General features: G+C 34.5%; 1 protein-coding gene across 1 annotated transcript; it reads left to right on the plus strand.

The window, feature by feature from the left end:
- The first annotated feature begins 2804 nt into the window (after window positions 1–2804).
- LOC113706592 (transcription factor MYB1-like) lies at window positions 2805–4481 on the plus strand. The gene is made up of 3 exons (XM_027228518.2): window positions 2805–3059; window positions 3178–3307; window positions 3638–4481. Exons 1-3 carry the CDS (start codon window positions 2927–2929, stop codon window positions 4347–4349), a joined length of 975 nt encoding a protein of 324 aa, XP_027084319.1. The 5' UTR covers window positions 2805–2926; the 3' UTR covers window positions 4350–4481.
- Window positions 4482–21178: the final 16697 nt, after the last annotated feature.

The following is a 21178-nucleotide window of genomic DNA, read 5'->3' on the forward strand; positions in this document are numbered from 1 at the left end:
TGCATGTCACTTCTCAGTTTAATGCAAGCCAAAGATATATCATGGGTGATTAGGCATAAACATGAAATTAAATCAAGATAAATGAATCATGGCATAAGGCAAGAAATTAATCAAATTCTTTCATAAAAAACCTAACCCTCGAAGTAGTTTAGTTCAACATGAGGAAATTAAAATTGTGAATTCAAAGAGTTACTACAAAGAAAAGAAAAAAGTAAGAAAACTTCTCAGTCACTTACTCCAATCTTATCCTTGTGTGCTCCTTGATTCGCTCATATTTGATTTGATCTTGATTTTTTTAGAGTAAATTATGAAAAAATGTTAAAACTAAGTTAGATTAATATTTTCTCTCCCCTACAAACAACCTAAGTACTCCTATTTATAGCCTCTTGAAGTCCCAGTTGAATCCCAAAAGGAATAGGCAATTTAAAGCTGAAGAAAAACGAGTCTGCGCACTTCCCTGATGAACTCCAATGCAGACTCCGGCTTAAAGTCCAGCGTCTAAGTTTTATTGAATCTGAAAAGTGACTAAAATCAGAAGAACACCGGCGAGAAGGCCGAATTGAACATCGGCGTCAGTCATTAAGGATCCGCACGCGGATATCTATGGATCCGTCCGCGGATTCTCTTCATCCAGGCAAACCTGCGTTTGCTTTTATTCCTTCTACTTTTGTTCCTTCTACAGTTCTACAGTCCAATTCTTGATCATTTGAGAGCATTACCTGAAGGGATAATTTTAGAAACCTCCCTTGAGATTTTTGTCAATTTCACTCAACTCCCCTCAAGTTTAAATAATTACACTTACCTCCCTTGATATAGTGAAATATCTGTAATGTCCTCCACTTGGTAAACAATGTACAATTTAAAGCAATAGATTTACAAAACAAAAAAAAATCCTATTTCTCCATCCTATGCTTATTTCAGCTCCTTTATTCCCTAAACATTATACTAGTATTCCCTATTTTTATTATATTCAGTTTTATGGATATTAAAAAATTGAAATTATAAAATCAACAGATAAGCAAATTATGTGTCAACCTAGAAGGAAATGAAGAGACTCATGATGATGGATAGACAAGTAATAAAATTGATGATTGAAATAGAAAAAAAGACCAAAGATGTGGAATTTATCATATTTTGTTTGTTATGAAGAAATTTTTTTTGTAAAATGTCTATAATTTGCATAAGGATTTCTTTAGTTGGATTAGTAATTGTTATTTATGATTTGTTGTGAAGGTAGCATTTATTCTCAACTTCTTAGATGTTAATATTTTTAAGAATGTGAGAGTGTTATAACGGTTGTTCTAGGTTAGATTAGCTTGTAGATGGAAAGGTGTTAGGGCAATGATATTTAATTTTAAAGTATAAAATTGGTTTCAGTGGGGGGAGGGGGAGGTGTGTTTGTGTGTGTGTGTGTGTGTGTGTGTTTTTTTTTTTTCTTTGCATGGTAAGCATTGATATTATATGTACAATTTAGGATCTTTTGGGAGGTTACTTTAGTTTGGAATTGGAGTTTATATTTGGATAGTTGTTAGGGATTAGGATAATTGATTGGTGCAAAATATGAAAGAAACTGATTGAGTGTGTTGTATTTTTCTTTTTTAGTTTTGTACAAAAGGGCAATTTAAGATTTTTAAGAGAAAATCTAGTTTATTGGATCTACTTTGTTACATAAATAGTAAAAGTAAGGGAGGCATATCTAATTTTAAAAACCTAAGCGGAGCTCTTTGCAATTATCAAAAACCTCAGGGGAGGTTTGTGAAATTATCCCTTACCTGAAAGAACCAACAACAACTCAAATGAGATAATATATATTCAAAGTAAGCCACATACCACAATAAACAACTAGCTTACTTGTATAAAACTTCTATAAATTGCAATATATCAATCGGATAAGAACATTCTTACTGTATACCGGACTCTGACGAAAATAAAAATATCTTGGGAAAGCTATATATGCCTACACAACCATAAGAATAAAAGTTCTACAAGTTACACTGCTCAATTACTTATGATAAAATACCCTAGTTTTGTAAAATCCTTTTTGTCGGAACAATTGACCCTATAATGAGAATCAAATATCTTACTGAATTAGAGTAAGCCAGACATTGAGAAAGATAATCACTAAGTTTGTTGAAATAAATTTTGGAAATTCTTCTTTTTATTAGCCATCAATCCAATCTAATTGTGTAAAAAAAAAATCTCCTAGTTAGCCATGTACCATAGTCAAAAGTTTATGTTGACAAGACATAATTAATTAAACATGAGCTTGATGGTCTTTTATGGAAAACTGAAAATAGCAAGAGTAAAGTGATTTACGAAGTAGAGTTGGGTAACACCTGGTCCCCTCATGACGCAAGAACACCAGACACCTTGTTCAAGACTTGGAACGTACAGTGTTTGATTGAAATCATTGGGGACGCCGTTGGGTCATATGCTCCGCACTGGTGCCAATAGAAGATGGTTAGTTGGCAAGGGTGGAGTACTTTTCCGCAAAATATCACGTGTTCAAATTTATTTATCAATATAAGAGTTGTATTGATAAATTATTATTAAAAATCTCGTAAAATATCATGTGTTCGAATTTATTTATCAATATAAGAGTTGTATTGGTAAATCATTTTTAAAAATCTCTCTAACTGACTTATGATCCGGGGGCAATGTTCTGATCTGTGGTAATAATTGGAACTGAATCCAACCAAACTTTTATTTATCAAAAAAAAAAAAGAAACCTTCACTGGCAACCTCCCAAAACCACAATATAAATATGCATACATTCCTCTACAATTTGGGCGAAAAAACAAGTACACTTGGCGAAAGTCACTCCAGCAATCTTCATTAGATCAGTGCTCGAGGGACACCCTCGTGTTTCCTTTGGCACAAGATACCACTAGGAGTTTAAGAGTCAAACTTTGTTAAAGAAGGAAAGATGGGAAGAAGCCCATGTTGTGCTAAGGAAGGCTTAAACAGAGGAGCTTGGACTCCTTTGGAAGACAGAATGCTGATAGGCTACATCAAGTCCCACGGCGAAGGAAAATGGAGAAGTCTTCCCAAACGAGCAGGTCAGTTATATCAGATTAAGTGCATAATACTAAATAATGTCCACGCTATATGGGGATTTGTGGTAGAACTAAAGTTTTATAATTTTGTCATGTCAATTATAAACGGGCAAAAACCTAGGTCTCAAAAGATGCGGGAAGAGTTGCAGACTTCGTTGGTTGAACTATCTAAGACCCGATATCAAGAGAGGAAACATAACAGCTGATGAAGAGGACCTCATAATCAGGCTACACAAGCTCCTTGGAAACAGGCGAGTCACACTCACTCATCATTCATTTTTAATCAGCTTGACTAATTTCTTGAGACAGCTCTTTTAAGTACATACATTTGGGTTATTTTAACAGGTGCTCACCGGGAATGCACACGCTATAGAGTGTTAAATCACATTTAACATACCATGTGAATATACACACTAACAATTATTATGCTACTTTACATTTATAAGTCTTTCGCATTTAACTTCACATTTGCAAAATAGTAACATGAAAAGTACATCTTAACAAGTGTCCAGTGGCACTTATTAGACAGACCCTACATATGTATATATTAAAACAAAATTATTACCGCGTCTGCGTTGCAGGTGGTCCTTGATAGCTGGAAGGCTTCCTGGGCGAACAGACAATGAAATAAAGAACTATTGGAACACCACCCTCGCCAAAAAAATTCGAGGTGATCAAAACTTAGCCACCAGATCATCTTGTGTAAAACGCAAGCCGGCATCAACAATTAAGTCCAGATCAGTCCCGGTACTGCAAAATCTAACAAGCACGCATCAGCCGCCAAATTCAGAAAAGCTAGAAGGCTCCGCTACTCTCGTGGTCCGCACAAAGGCTAGAAGGTTAACTAAAGTTTTCATCAATGCAGACTTACAAACTTCTTGTACACAACAAGAACAACCCGGGATGATGATGGCAGTGAAAGCTGCACCATCCGGGACTGATGCCAAATACGGCTTCAACGATACTCGTACTAGTGACAACAGCGAAGAAGTTGGCCCCGAGCCAGCTTCAGGTGCTTTTTCTGGAGAAGAAGGCAACTGCTCTTCGGACTTCATGATGGATTTTGAAATGGACGACGATTTCCTTTCTGATTTTCTCAACACGGATTTCATGGAATTTGAACAGGATTTTCCCGAGGGGCCCGCACAGGGTACCTGCATTGAGGCCAATGATTTCTCTCCCAACTATTGTCCAAGACCGCTTTCACATGATGATCGGAATGCTCAACCGGTTCTTGATTCCATGACAACTCTTCTTCATACTGCTGTGGCCTGGCTTCATGAAGACCAGTAAATTAAGTTGCTAGAAAGATCATGTCTCCTTGTGCTAGAGAATTAGTGTGCTTGTATTTTGTATATTTTTTTGGGTAAATTATCTTTGTGATTATTAATAACGAGTAAATCTTTCATGCACTCTTTATGTATATACTAATAGGTCTACATGCATTTTACATATGCAAAATTTGGTGTTAAAATTCAAATTAAAATTATTTGGCATTCATTTAGACCTATACACACTATAGTATAATATAGGAAGGATTAATCTATTAATAAAATGGACGTTGAAAGTTTGATAAGTATTTTTTTGTGAGAGAATTAAGCAGCTGTATGTTATGCTCATAAGTAGAAAATAGTGTCTAACATTGGTAGTTTGAGACATGGAGAAAGAGCGTTTAATATGTAAGTAAGGGATTGAGATTTAACCGTTTAAATTTTTCAGTTAAAGTTGGGTTCCTGACTTACATTGAAATTCGTTGATGGAGCCTCTTGAAGTTTTTCTCCCTAACAGTATGCCATTTCCTTCTTACTTTCTTCTTGTTATTCCACTTGTATTGCGTCAGCTGTGTATTATTTGGAACCTTTTGTTGCGAAAACTTCCATCATATGCTAATTAAATGTGTCGGTGGTCATATGGATTCAATTTCTATTATTAATTGTTCATTGCGAGGCCCTCACAGCATGATCTTTTTTTTTTCCCCTTTTCTGGTTTTTGAGACTGCAATTAGAAACTCTATCCAGCTAGGGTGAGAAATGAACAAGCACACAGATGAGGAGGCCTTGATAATAAATGTTGAGATCCCAAGAATTGGAGGTCCTTAATTCTAATCCTCTTATCCCTTCCTGACTTTTTAAATCCCACTCCTCTTGTGCTAGAATAAAATATACAAACGTGTAATTGAGCATAGTTACAAACCTGTGGGGGACTTACAACTTGAACTTTTCTGATTACTCATAGCAGTTTCTATCACTAAACCAAGAACTTGTTCTCCTCATCACATATAAACAAACCTATATATTCTTGTAAGAATATAAAACTACTGTATATTTCTTCTCGGGTTCTGGGAAGGATCTCAAGTTAATACTATTACATAACGCTCAAAAGAGGAAGAAATAACCTTGTCTAAAATTCAGAAGGTCGTAATTCAATGGACAAGGAACTGTATTGTGGCTGGATTTGAGGTATTTATGATCTCCAAAATCTTTAATTGTGGGAGTGAGGAGAACGTCACATGCTCTAGAGTACAATTATTGCACCTAATGCCTTCGAAACTGACGTGAACAACGAAACTCCCAGACATTGACTCAAGGCAAATCTTGCCAAAAATAGCACAGAACATTCATGTAGTGTTCATTAAAGATGCATTTGCAAGCCTGCAAATGTCGGAAATAGGTTGTTCAGCTACTCACATGCTCATTCTGCTATAGTGCAAGCCCATGTGTGCAGTCTGTGAACTGATAACACCAATATTAATCACCAAAGTCATAGTTTGAACTGATATAAGTGCGAAGGCATTTGCAATGGATTTTCTATTCCACTCCATGCACTATTCCCGTACTATTATTTAATGTAGGGACTACCTAATAGGTTTTCATTAAACACTCATTAAGATGTACTTCAAATGACAGGTTTTGAAAAGTAAGATTAATTAGAAAAAAAATATATAAATACAATGGATGGTAACGAGTGTTAGCATATATATATATATATATAGCAAGTTAGGTGAAATTTAGGTGTGTTAACTTGTGCCCAATAGATACCTGTTAGAAAAATTCTTTAATGTGTTACCTTATAATTATGAATATTTCCAATTTAATTTTCTTCCTTTTTCCTTAAGTTTCAACAACTACCAACAAGGTAGAATATAAAATATAACACACTAAAAGAAATTTAATTGACTGTGCTGTAATGAATTTTCTACCTTTTTTTTTTGTTATTATGTTATGTTCTTTTAATATGTAGTAGTTTGTTTTCTATCCTGTGAATAGTTGGAACTTAAGAGGAAAAGAAAAAGATTGAAATGGAATATTTATCAATGGGGTATGGCAACATGATAGATAGTGGGATATGGAATACTATAGGAAGTGGGATAGAAGCATAGCTATTAAAACTTGTCCAGCAAAAAGATCGAGTGGATTGTTAAAAATTGGTGGATCATGAAGTAAAATTTATAAATACAAACTAGTAACTTTAGCATATATATGTATGTATATATATATATATATATATATATATATATATATATATATATATATAATGTATGATAAACTACTTTTAGATATTAATTATTGTATTCAGAAAGATTTATAATGCACATATAAACATTGACAGAAGACATAATTTTATTTATTATACTCTTACAAAAATAAACTACGTAGTCAAACATAAAGCAAAATAATTCCATTTACTTCAAGTAAATATCATAATTTTTTAATTTTATTTTTTGTTTAAAAATAATTTTCTAACAAACCAATTATTTTTAACATAATAATAACATTTTTAATTTGGAAATTCAAAGGATTAATTGCATAATAAAAAATAAACAATTCCATTTAAAGGAACACATAGTTATCAAATAAAATCCTAACAAATAGTAAAGTCTTATGCACATTTAGAAAGAGATCCAATATTCAATATTGTAAAAACTATTTATAAATTTTGATCCAAAAAGACAAAGAGCCACATTCATTAAACAAAAAAAAATAAGATCAACAAAAACTAGATGGATTCCCTGTTGAACTTACAGGTCAAATAGTTTTGACCAAGTTTGATACGGTCAATTCCGTTTATGGTCAATTAGAGGCCCTCCTTGGTCTAATGTTTGGTTCGCCAAGCACCTACACTAGTGGGTGACCCAACAGGATCACAATCGATGGGAATTGAATCACCATTGAACTATACGGGTGTATTAAGTACCAAAACACCCATATAAATTTAAGAGAAACCACAATAAGTGGCAACTTTGATAGGAGATAAAATTTAAATCTTTAACCTCTCACCCCATGAGACATGTGGTAGCCAACTAATCTAGAGATGATTGATTACCCACTAAGCTCAACTAAATAGTCCAACTATTGGACTAGGCCAGGTTTACTAACTATAGATAGAAGATCTTTAATGCAATTCCTCTATTGATTTCCCTTTTTTGTCTTTTCTTCAAATGGGCTAGACGCTTCTCCTTGTTTTTTTTTTTTTTCATTCTCTTTTGTTGTTTTCTTTCTTTCTTCCCTTTTTATTTAGATCTATAGATCTTTGAAAGATGACAATGGTAGATTTGTAGATCTGTTTCCCTTTCCTTTCTTGTAATTTTCTTGAAGCTTTTCCTTGTAATTTGTCAAATATTTTATCATGTAATTTTTTGAGAGATGAAATTAGGCTTTAGAGATGAAGAAAATTTTTGAAAAAAATCACAAGTCAGCAAATGAAAAATGAAATTTAGGAAAAAAATAAAGGGAAAATCGCCAATTTGGTCCTTGAACTTTTTCACTTAAACCAATTTCATTCTTTACGATTTTTTTCACCAATTTAGTCCTTAAATAATTTTATCTGGTTCAATGTAGGACTTATTGGGTAATGCCACCACATTTTATGTATTTCCCACGGTGGACCAAGGATATAATTGGAATGACAGGTTTAACTGTCTAATTATAGTGATTATAATAGCAACTTTGACACGATGAAGGAAAAGAAACCTCTGAGAATTGAGAGAGAAGCTGGGTTTCATAAGGATCAAATTTTAAGAAACCTCTCTTTCTCTGTTGTTATTTTTCTCTTATCCAGGAAAAGATGGCCAAGGACTTGGACTCGGACGATTGCGAGCACCGTTTGCTCCGTCAGTTCTTGACTGACGACGACGACGAACTCTTCGCTGATTTGAAGACCAGCAGCAAGAAGAATGATGCCAGAAACACCGTCAAGAGTTGTTTCGGGATGGATTCTTGGCATGAGTTCGGATATGGGCTTGGTCCCCTTGGGTCTCAATCGGTCTAAGTTCACCCCTTGAAGGCTCGATCGAGACCGAAAGTGACGATGACGACTATGTTACTGGTTTTACCCCACAAAGCGAGCAACCTCCTTAACACGTTCCCAAGTGTCGGAAACTGTGAGTGGACCATGTTCCTTTATGATATCAAAAATAGCCCCTGTGATGGTTTGCGTTTGCTCAGGTGGGGTTTTCAGCTCTATGGGTTTCATCTTAGGCTTGGGTTTCTTCGAAAAATACCTGACTGCTGTAGCAAACATGATGCTCTGTTTGTTCAATTTAAGTCCTTTGCACTTAGCAAGCCAACCTTTATTTCACAATCTCATTAAAATCCAGTCTGCAATGAAACATATCCATTAGCACTACTATGAGTGAAAACTGATATCCCATTACAGCATTTCATCGAACAATTGGACAGCATAAAGTGAACACCCATCCATGTGTCATGTATGATCAAATGAAGTAGAGAGAAAGACCTTAGAATAGCTACCGTTTCACTTGAAAGATCCTAATCCCACAAAACGCTGCATAATCTTGTTTGTATAAAGCTGGTTAGGATGCCTTAGTCTTCAGTTCAGATATTTTTATTTCCTCCAAAAGCAGCCTTTGCTTGGAAACTCCTATAGTCCTGTTTCTTGTTGACATTGATCTTGACAGCGCCTTTATCTAACTTTCCATGTTCTTAGAATGCGCGTTTCATTGGTTTTACCCCACAAAGCCTAGCAGTATCTCTGTACCTCAGAGAATCCACAAACTTGCTGAAATTCGTTTCTGGGTTGCAGACAGCGGTAGAGATGGCCCAGCAAGCAATCAGAGGTTTCTTAAATTTTGATCCTGAATCCCTGCTTCTCTCTCAATTTTCAGAGGTTTCTTTTCCTTAACCATGTCAAAGTTGCTATTATAATCACTCTAATTAGACAGCTAAATCTGTCATTTCAATTATACCCTTGATCCGCGTGGGAAATACATAAAATGGGGTGGCGCTGCCCAATAAATCTCACATTGAATCAGATAAAATTGCTTAAGGACTAAATTGATGAAAAAAAATCTTAAAGGATGAAATTGATTTAAGTGAAAAAATTTAGGAACCAATTTGACGATTTGCCCAAAAATAAAACTCGAGTTTTACCAGTTTCACGGGTTCTTGGTCAAACTCAATTATTGACCGAATTTTTGACAAGCAACTTTTTAAGGAGACTTGGACTGGATGCTTGCTTGGTTTCCGATTCGAGTGATCGGACGAACTGGTCTGATCCATTCCAAATTTGAAAACATCGTCTGTGATGACGAGCATGACTCACTGGTTTTGGCAAGAATGCATGGACAATAGCCTTATCGTCTTTTCAGACGTATTTCTTCTAAGAACTTTTATGATCTAATATAAAATGACAAGTTTTTTTTTTTCACAAGCTAGTCTATTTCAAGCTGGAAAAATTTTATTCCAATATTTTCAAATATGCAAAAAAAAATAAGTGCAATTTCGATCAAGTAGTGCACTAAATGATGCCTTTGTTTGTCGGTTTATTAGAATCTCTTCCGATGGCCTTCACTTGACTCTCCATATTTAGAATTCCTTTTAAGAATAAATATCTCTGTCTCTGTAGAAAATTCTTAGAAGTAAGTTAAAGCATGAGGAACTTTTCTTCAAAAATAAATACTGCCCTTCCTAAACTATCAAATGTGAAATGGAAGTAGATGTAGTGCTAGTGGAAGTGCAACCGCACCATGCATTGTACAGTCAAACTTAAATGAATGAGTTCGGTTCAATCACAGTCGTGCATTAAATCTTTTCAATAAACGACTCATATTGAACCGAGCTCATTTGGTTGAGCTGCGGGGCTGAGGTGGACTCTAACACTGGTGTAAATGTGTAATTTGTCATAAAAACTGTCAAACTTACTTGTCCTTACGTCAGACGCGTGCTGCGATGGACTCTTAACACTGGTGTAAATGTCTAATTTGTCATAAAAACTGTCAAACTTACCTGTCCTTCCGTTTCTCACGCAGCGGCGGCTCTCTTTTTTTCCAAACACAATAAATTTTATTCGATACCTACTGCTACTTTACGTTAAGGAGAAGGAGTGGATCCAAGGAGGTCAATGAAAAACTCGGGGACTGACCGCCACTAGACCATACATGCGCATTTGCATCAGTTGATGAAATTTTCAGAAAATCTTAGATAAAAATGCATGTCAAGAAATTATTGACCCATACCCAAGAAGAGTTTTAAATTTCTGTCCGATAACTAACTACCCTAATAGTAGTTGGTTACGGGCGGCTCTCTTGCAAGCTAACTTTCTCGGCATGTCTTGAAGATTAGTTGAAAGAAAACAACAGAACTTCAAATAGGACATCTCTGACGCGAACGAGATTGGTCAATTCTGAAAGACAGTGATATTCCTGTGCCCAGTTGCCAATTTTTGTCAAATTGTGAACACTATATTGTCAATTATGCCTCTCAGCTAGGTTGTACGAAGATTCCGACTCCGTTCACAAGTTGCAGCAGGTGTGGTCGTGGGTCCTTTTAGCCAAAAGATGAGCTTCTAGTCACCACTCAAACATCGTGCTGGCACTCCCTCTTTCTAACCAATTAATCTTCGAGTAACTGTGGTTTGTTTAGTAAAATAATTTCATACAAATTGTTTGGATTTGCAAGTTTAGGGGAATTTTTTTTCGAAATTATTGGCAAATATTCGCTTAACTCATTTCTGAACCAGCTTTAAATGCATAAACATTTCATTTTTATCAAGGTTTACAGCATTACTTTTCTACAAAATCTCTCGAAAAGTATAATTTAAATGTAGCTTCCGGAAGAGATTAAAGACCCTTGTGTTTCTAGCATAACTGGGGATCTATAGCATATTTGATAACAGTAGCCATTTTCTAATAAGCTCTAAGCTTTGACCTCGACTTAGTGCAACTCTTTTTTGTTTCAAATAAAGAGAGATCAAACGCTAGTGTAAAATTTCTTGCCGGAAAATAAACCTTCTTGTTTCTCAATTTTACCTCTTGTTGTGGCCAAATAAAAAAATAAAATAAGAAAACAATGAATTGTTATGCTGTATTTTGCGTTATTTCTTGTCGAATTCAATGGTATTTTCCATGCATCCCACTTATTAAACTCACGCAAGTCGCGGTGTCTGATGTCAAAATCTTGAGCCCAGTGACAAATTCAAGATGTAAATTTTGAGGGACAATTTTTTTTTGTTTAAATTTTTTTTTTTTTTTTTTTGCATACCTTATGTGTATGATGAATTTGAAGCGGACGAAGTTTGACCTTTACACAAGGTACAAATGAAATTTCACTTTCATATCTTGGGGGTGGTTACTCCATCCATGTCTAAATCTGCATTGCTTGACCACCAGCCCCATTATATGGGAACGGCAGCTAATTCAATGCGTGCGTTATATAGCCGCGAGTTTTCTTGTGGAAATTATTTTTAAGGGCTGGAAATATCGTGAGTTGATCAACATTGAAGCTGCCAACTTGTCAAAGTCAACTCTCTTCATGCTTTTTTTTTTTTTAAAGCAAGGAAAGGGTGAGATTTAAAAAGCTAGAAGAAGGTAGAAAGATTACAACTCAAGATATTTAATTACTTGGGTCTCAACTTTAATCACCAATTCTCTTCATGTGTTAATGAACTTAGCAGACTAATGTATGACCACTGAAGAATAGTCATAAAGTTTGGATTGTTACTTTTAGGGGGTTTGTAGGAAAAATTTACTTAAACTTTGAAGTCAATGTAAAGTGATTTGAAAGCTTTCTTTTGTTTTTTTTTTTTTTTGGGTGGGGAGGGCAAATAGATAAATATGTAAAAGGATATAAAAAATTCTCAAAATTTTAAAAGAAAATACGAATTTTTAGAAAATATATTAGGATTCTCTTTTTTCATTTTCTATTTTCAAATTATTCCTAGCCAATTCTACTAGACAGTATTATTGTAAAAAAAACATGCATTTTCAATTTCAGTACAATGATATAAAAAAAGGTGATATCTATCTTTGAAATATTGCAATTGTGCCATCACTACATTCCATGGTTCAACCAATGTTGAAATAACTATGACAACTGATAGGGGATAAATTATAGGATTTTTATATGTGATTTTGAATAATTATTTATGCTCTATGTGTGCAAATCGAATGGAAAGCTGCTCAATTGGCGTTATACACGTGTCCTAGGAGTAAATTGAAGAATTGAGAAAATCGGATGGAAAATAAATGAAGAATTCAAAGTTTGGGGATTCAATTGCAAAATAGAAGAATGGAAGGTGAAGACTAGCGCCGGTCATCAGACCAGTCATCCCATCGGATATTGCCAGAATATTGAACCTGAAGCGTGCAAATCAAAGACTGTCGCCGGTCATCACGTCGATTAGGGCGTTAGTCGTCGTCAGATATATTATGTGGGTGATTTTCTTCACCTTAAAGAAACCTGTTCCAATGTGGACTTACATGAACCTTAAGCAATTATAAATAGGAACCATTTAGCATGTTTTTGAGGGTTGAAAAACATTAATTTAGCTTAGTTTAACATATTTTTCATAACTTTTCTTGGGAGATCAAGATCAAGCTCTCATGAATCAAGGAGCTCACTAGGAGGAGATTGAAGCAAGTGACTGAGAAGTTTTCTTTCTCGTATTCTCATCTTTGTATTAACTCATTGAATTCATGGTTTTAATTCTTCCATTATATTGAATGACGATCGTGAGGTATACATATAACAATTAAACTTATCTACAGTCAAGTTTTATATTTATAAATTTCTAAATACTTCACACGCAATTTTTCGCAAGTATACGAGTCGAGAGCGAATATAGGGTATTAAGGATCGAATCCACAAGGAAGAATGGACAACTACTGGCACTACTAAATTTTCTCTATTATTTAGATGATCAACAAATTTAAGGAAATAAAACTAAGCTAAACTTATGCAAGAAAATGGCAAATGAAAGCTCCTTAGATTATGGTATTTCTAACTACTCATGCAAGTGTAATATTTGGATCATTGAGTATTACTACCTTGGCTAGTTATGGCGTAATTTTCTCATGCATATGAAGCCATCTCTCATAGTAAATCAACCATACTTGCAACTAATCCATCCCTACTCTCATGGTTATGAAATTAGTTACAAGTTAATTACCTCTATGATATTAATGAAATAAATCACTAAAATCATAAAGGTGCACCTCTACTCTCACGAGTTTACTCTCTAGGTTTAACACTTCTTGAACTAGTGTTAAATCTCAATTTTCATTGAAGAAACAACACGATTAGATAATCACAATTAATGGATAGTTAAGCATGATTTATTGGAAAAAAAGTGCTAAATAACTTGTTCAAAATAAAAGCATCAAATAGCCAAGAAATTAACACAATACAATCATAGAAAGTTCAACCACACCCCAAGACATAAATTTTAGAAACACATATTTGAACATAAGTCCAAACTTGTATAATAACCAAACATGAAATCAAATATAAGAGAGAAAGTAGTAGAAGAGATATCATCCTTATCACATGAGATCAAACGCTCCATCTTGCTCAATCTTCATCCAAGTTTAGCTACAAGTACAAGAAGGATAAACCACACCAACTATACTAATCTACCCTAACTAATGAACTAAAAAAATTCTAGTGAAGGCTATATTTTTGTAGAGTTTCTCTAACCTTCCAAAGTTATCATAATGTTCTCCAAGGCCTCTATTTATAGAGAGATTCAAGCCGTAAATGAGTTATTTTTTGTTGGCAAAATTAGCTCTTGAAACTCCTAAAAGCTGTTCTACAAGATTCTATACTTGTTTGCTCATATTCAGCCAAAATTCTTGCAGAAAAGTTGGTCAAAAAGCATGTGTGAAATGTCCACAAGTTGCTCTACAAGTTGTGATAAAAGTATATTTTATGTGTTTTTAATGTGTTTTATTAATTAGTTTTGGTGTGTTTTATCTACTTTTATAGCTAATTAACTAGGATTCTAGTGAAAATATGCATTTTGTTGTTTAAGTGTAAAAATTGCATTTTTATGGATTTTAATGGTGAAAATTTTATTTTTTTTTTGTAGGTTTAATGATTCAATCATCAAAGGGAGTAAATTGAGAACATATTTGGATGAATATTGATGATTTGAAGTAGTTTAAAGAAGATATGAAGTGCAAGAGAGGAAATGCAATCAAGAACAAAAGAAGAAAAATTGTGCAGCTTTGACACATTGTGATATTTTGGCAATATTGTGAGCTACAATGATTGGATTAAGGTGATTCTTAAACCATTTGGAAGCTAAGAGATATCTCTACATTTGGTATGAGAAATTGAAATCTATTTCAGTCGTTTTCATGGTCAAAAAGTCAAAATACAGAAGTACAACTCTGCTATCGAAAGCTAAAACAGAGCTCTGACTAGTTGAGGGTATTTTGGTCCTTTCTTGGTCCACAGAGATCCAAATTGGATGCTTCTTAAAGAATTGGAAAGCTAATTCAAAGGGCTACAACTTTTATTTTTTTCACAAGAGCTAGTTTGATCTCTGTCATTAAGAAAATAGCAGTTGAATTGGTGCCAAATTCACAGAAGTAAAAAAGCGACTTCATGAATACATGGTTTGAAGTCGCGTATTCCGAGGTTGTGTATTTTCTTCTGTTTTCTACAACTTGCTTGTCAACTTGCCATACTTTCACATAACTTTTCCAGCTATCAATTCTGACTGTATCTGGTCAAAAAAAGGTTGGAAAGACAACTCATGAGAGTTTCAAGAGTCAAAAATGACAGCTTGAAACAACTTATTTGGCTCTTGAATCCTCTATAAATAGAGGCCTTTGGAGAACATTTTAACAACTTTGGAAGGCTAGAGAAACTCTACAAAAATGTAGCTTTCATTACAGTTTCCTTAGTTTATTAGTTAGGGTAGTATAGAGTAGTTAGTGTAGTTTTTCCTTCTTGTATTTGTAGTTAGATTTGGATAAAGATTGAGGAGCAAAGATAGAGAGGTTGATCTCATGTGATAAGGGTGATATCTTTTCTACTACATTCTCTCTTGTATTGGATTTCATGTTTAGCTATAACACAAGTTTGGATTTGTATTTTTATCATATTTAGCTAAAATTTATGCTTAGAGTTATGAATGAACTTGTTATATCTTGTTAGTGGTGTTTATTTGGTTATTTGGTGATATTGTTTTGAGCAAGTTATATATCACTTTTGCTTTTCTAATAATGATTAACCTGCCATTAGTTGTGATTATCTAAAGGTATTAAGTCTGCAATAAGAATTGGAATTTAACACTAGTTCAAGGAAGTGATAAACTTAGGGAGTATACTCATGAGAGTAGAGGTGCACCTTTGTGGCTTAAGTGAATTATTTCATATAATTTTATAGAAGAAATGATCTTGTAGTTAATTCATAACCACGAGAGTAGGTATGGTTTAGTTATAAGTATAGTTGATTCACTATGAGAGTAGGTTTCACATACATTAGGAAATTATACCACAACTAGTCAAGATAATAGCATTCACTTAATCGGTAATTTCATTAGCGAGAGTAGTATGGAATTCTGTACCTCTAGGACCTTTCTAGTGTTAATTTTACCACTTTTACTTCATGCTTATAGTCTAAATAATAAAGGAATTCGAAATTCACCGGTAATTGAAAATCTTCCCTGTGGGTTCGACCCTTAATATCCTATACTCAATCGCAACTCGTATACTTGTGAAAAATCGTGTGTAGAGCATTTAGGATTTATAAATATAAAACTTGACTATAGATGAGTTAATTGTGTATGTATACCCCGCGCACGTCAAGTTGCAATAGCTGGAATTGGGATCTGCAGACACGATCCAAGGTCGGGTCGGTCAAGGTATCCCTTGGATATCATTTTTCTTCATTTTTTATTTTCACAACATAGCAAGGTCCGAGGCCTCTCTCATAGGGATCCGAGTTCGGATACATTGCCCACGGATCTTTTTCTCTAGCTTCTCAGACGAGGTCTCGGATATGAGGGTAGTGGGATCGATCTGAACTCCAATCTAGCTCCCTTGTTTTGAGATTCAATTTTCTTCTTTTTTCACATGACTTTCTCTTCTTGTTTCACTTATGTGTTATCCTCCAAAAAGTACATTGCATCTTCTTCAACTCAAATGAGTGTTTCATGCACCAATAACCTACAAACACCACACTTTTATGCACTAATCCACCCATTTTGCACATTTAGTTCACTAAGTGAACACTTCAAGAAATTTTCACCAAAAAGGGCTTAAAAATGGCTATGAACCTCTAAAAACATGCCAAAAGCTTGCATGTAACCATATATTCACTTGTTATTGAACTAAATTTATCTCTAGGATTAGGGTTTTTATGAAAGAATCCGATTAGTTTTTCTAGTTTAATTTCTTGTCTTATGTCATGATTCGTTTTTTTTGACCTAATTATGTGTTTATGCCTGATCACCATAGACACGATCTTTGGGTTGCATTAAACTGAGAAGTGACATGTAACTGTACACTAGATAGGTGAACATGCTTAGCCTAATCACGAGAGTAAATTAGGGTTTGTATGACGTATTTATATCACCGAAGTTCTTAAAGGGTTTGATTGAATACTTGCGATCATAAGAGAGATATAGAATTTAATTAAGCACACTTTAGATTTATCGAGAAATTATCTAAACTACAATTGTGTATCAAGAGATGATCTAAAATACAATTGTTAGGAAATTAGCTGGGTAATTAACTCAAATTTTAGATTAAAGTCTAAAACCCAAGGTTCTTATCTATTGTTTTCTCATCCACTATTTAAATTGATTTATTTCGTCCTTTTGCCATCTACTCAATAGTTTAATCATTCAAATTCAAATCTTGTTATTTTCGTTAAATAATTGAAGTAAAAAGAATTAATTCGTCCTTGTGGGTTTGACCCGGGATTACTCCAGATAAATTATTACTACGATTAACTCTATGCATTTGTAGAAAATCATCAATCAAGTTTTTGGTACCGTTACCGTGGATAACGCTTAATTCTTTTAGTTTACTTATTTTTGTTTTTCATTTATTTTGAATCTACCTTATTTTTTGTTCTTCACTTTGTGTTTAATTATCTTGTTTAGGTACTTAGTGTACAACCTGATTTTCGAAAGGCAATTTAATATTTGATTCGAAAATAGAGAAGACTGCTAAGGCATTGAAAAAGCAATCGAAGTTGCAAAAACAAGCATTGCAGCAATCATCTCTCGATATACACATTGCCAATGAGTTAACTATATCAAGTAGTTTGGATGAAAAAGAGATGGTTGAGGAGAACAGAAACAATGTTAATAATCAACAGCAGGTAGTATCGGTAGCTCAGCCAGTAGTAATTTGTCTTTGGGACATCTAGTGTCCTGTTATTATAGCTTCCCCACACTACATCCGGTTAAGTAAAGAAGTAAGGAATTATGAGCTCAAAACGGTGCATTTTAGTATGTTACCCGCATTTCATGGTCTAGCTAATGAAGATCCATTACACTTTATCCGAGAGTTTTATTCTATGGCGCAGACTTTTCCACTAAATGGGGTGATAGAGGATGACTTGATGATGAGATGCTTCCTTTACTGTCTTAAGGATCGTGCAAAGTCTTCACGTCTCAATTTACTTGAGCGATCCTTGAGAACATAGGAAGATGTATATAATAGCTTTGTGACAAAGTACTACATATCATAAAAGACCATTGACTTGAGGGACAAGATTTGCACTTTTGCTCAACTAGAAGAAGGATTGATTCATGAAGTTTGGGAATGCTTTAAGATCCTACTTGCCCGATGTCCCAACAATATTCTTTAGCTCTTCAAGTATAGTTTTTCTATGATAGGTTAAATCTAACAATCCAAAACATGGTGGACATTGCAGTTGGAGGGTATATTGGGGAAAAGATGCCTAAAGAGTTAGTTGCTTTTAATTAACTCTCAACAAAAGGCGATTAGGGGCAAGAGATCGAGTGTCTATGAGATGGGAACATCAAACGATTTGGGTTCACATGTTGCTAAATTAAGCCATCAAGTACAACAGATGCAGTTAACATTAACTCCTAATGCTCAACCTCAAGAACCTTATTCCTTTTGCCATATGTACGAGCATACAACTATGGGATGTTACAATCGAGAGTCTCCCACCTTGGTTGAGGATGTTAACTTCATAGGTGTTTATAGTGGCCAAAAATTGCAACAACAAAGCAATGACACCATTGCTAAAAGAAGTCATTGAAGGATTTAATTTTGTTCAAATTTCATTTCTTTGATCATCAATAATTGAATTAGAGATGAATTTGTTATCAAAAAACTCAACATGTATAGATTCCACAATGACATTAGGCTCTAGGCCCAGTAATCTATATGCTTTTGAGTTTTTAGCAAACCTAACAAAAACACTTTTAATTCCTCCAGGTCCTAATTTACTTCTGTAACGATCAAGAATTTGATAAAAAAATGCAGTACATCATCACACTTTCAAATAATTTAGATTGGGTTTTTTGCTATTGTTGCACAATTCATGAGGTGAAACCTTAAATTTTCTTAATGGAACTCTATTTTGAATGTGGCAAGCGGTTGTATAAAGTTTCACCCCAAAGATTCAGTGACAACTTAGAATTCAGAAGTATAGAATTCACCATGTTAGTTAAGGTTCTATTCTTTATTAAAGCCAAGCCATTTTGCTGAGGAGAATCAAGAGCAGTCCGTTGATGAATTATTCCATTTTCTTCACAATACAAAGAAAAAAAATTAGGAAAATATTCACCTCCTCTACCAGTGCAAAGAACCTTAATCCTTTTTCCTTTTTGAATTTCAACAATAGCTTTATATTCTTTTAATTTATCAAAAGCTTCATTTTTTATTTTCATCAGATATACATACATATAACGTGAATGATCATCTATTAAAATGATAACATATATTTTGCCAGCTCTATTTAGAAGACCATTAAGTTCACATATGTTAGAATGTACAATTTCTTTTTCTTTTTGGCAAATCCCGTACACGGGGGAGGGATTCCAACTCTAATTTATTAATCATCAAAATAAATAGACAAATGGAAGGGGACCAAACCAAAACCTCCAATACATGAAAAAAACTCATAAATAAGGAGTACTTACTCCCTTGCAGAAATTGATCTAAAGTTGAAAAATCCTTGAGCATCTAGTCTAACTAGCACTTTACATTGTCTAGGCAAATCTGCTAATGGCATAAAAAATTGCTGCAGAGCCATACCCAAAGAAGCTAGTGAATCAATTGCTGCATTTGCCTCCCTAAACACATGCACTACCACAGTTGATAGTTGGCGTAAGAATTTGTGAATACGCTAAAGAATCAAACGTAATGGCCATGTAGCTGAAGGCGATGAATGGATGAGATGGACCAAAGTTTGTGAATCCACCTCAACTAATGAAATAGGAAAGCCTTGGAACAAGCATTGAATCAAGTCAAATAATAACGCATTTGCTTCTGCTGATAACATGCCCGTGTCTTCAAATTTTTTGTAAAATGCAAAAATAAACTCCCCATACTGTCCTCACACTAACCCAGCTCCAGTCGCCATCCCATTTTTAACACTTGCATCCGTGTACAGTTTGAACCCATTGGATGGCGAAATCCAACAAACAGGATGAAGTCCTGTAGGAGATCCAGAAGAAACTGTAAACCAGGCTGTTATTGCTGAATTTTCGTCACCTTTTAGTTGAGAAACACTGATGGTAGACAATGACCCCAATAAATATAGGAAGCAATCAATTTTGAAAATGATTTTATCTGGAGAAAAGGCAATACCTTGAAACTTACTCTTATTTCTAGCACACCAAAGAAACCACAAAATAGTCACCGGAACTACACATCTAATATGATCTACCCTCCCTGAAAACCCAAATAAATACCAAGTCATTAAGGTAATGGATAAACACGCAGACAAACTTTCCAGTAGCTCAAAGATATGACCATAATGAACCCAAACCTGAAGAGCACCTTGACTGTCAAAAAATATATGTCTGATTATTTCAAATGCTGAGCAATAGACACAACATGAGAATAGGAAAACCCTTTTGCATCAACACATCATCAGTAGGCAAACATTTGTATACAATTTTCCATGACAAGAAAGCTATCTTCCTAAGAACAAGTAGAGACCAAATAACATGAGCCACCAAGGATACCATCTTCCTTTTCCTTAAAAAAATCATAAGCCGAAGAAGTCATGAATTTACTAGTAGAGGACAATTCCAAATAGCAAAATCCCTTTCCATAGGCTTAAAAACCAACTGATAGATCGGCTCAACTAACTATTCTGGAACAACCTGATAGAGCAATTATTGGGCACGTTTTGCACTATTATTCTGTCCTAAATTTGGCTACTCATGATGCTAAGAATAGAGATTATGCTCATATTTGATATTTGTATAAATTATAAATTATAGGTGGTTGGTGTTAAAAGTAATCTCGTGAGACAAATTCCCAAAAGACTTCTTATCTCAAGGCGAGCCCACACCAGAAATTATAGAGAATACCCAAAGGCGGACCCGCGAGATTGGCAGCAGCAGGGCCAACTAGGAAACCAGGTACATGTGAACCAAATGCATGGGATTACAACCCCTAGAAAAAGCTCCCTAACATTTCCTTGCTTCTACTGGCGGCAGCTACAGTAAGGCTAAAAAGCTAGATTCACGTAATGGAGGAGAGGAGATTAGCTTTAGTTTCAATTAGGAGTCAGACGTTTTCTTTTCTTCTTCAGCAGCAATTAGAAAAGCTAGATTCATGTCTAATGAATTAGCTTGGCTTTAGTTTTCCTTTTTCCCATCTGTCAGACAATTCATTCTTTTGCTTTTCTTCTGTACGATTTTCCCATTAGCTTTTTCCT

The sequence above is a fragment of the Coffea arabica genome, chromosome 8c (assembly GCF_036785885.1).
Source record: "Coffea arabica cultivar ET-39 chromosome 8c, Coffea Arabica ET-39 HiFi, whole genome shotgun sequence".
NCBI lineage: Eukaryota > Viridiplantae > Streptophyta > Magnoliopsida > Gentianales > Rubiaceae > Coffea > Coffea arabica.

What these genes read in the sequence shown, in the direction of transcription:
- LOC113706592 (XM_027228518.2), top strand. Translation starts at nt 2,927, where the DNA reads ATGGGAAGAAGCCCATGTTGTGCTAAGGAAGGCTTAAACAGAGGAGCT. An exon ending in AAGTCTTCCCAAACGAGCAG is followed by an intron (nt 3,060 to 3,177) that starts GTCAGTTATATC and finishes GCAAAAACCTAG; the next exon opens with GTCTCAAAAGATGCGGGAAG. An exon ending in CACAAGCTCCTTGGAAACAG is followed by an intron (nt 3,308 to 3,637) that starts GCGAGTCACACT and finishes TCTGCGTTGCAG; the next exon opens with GTGGTCCTTGATAGCTGGAA.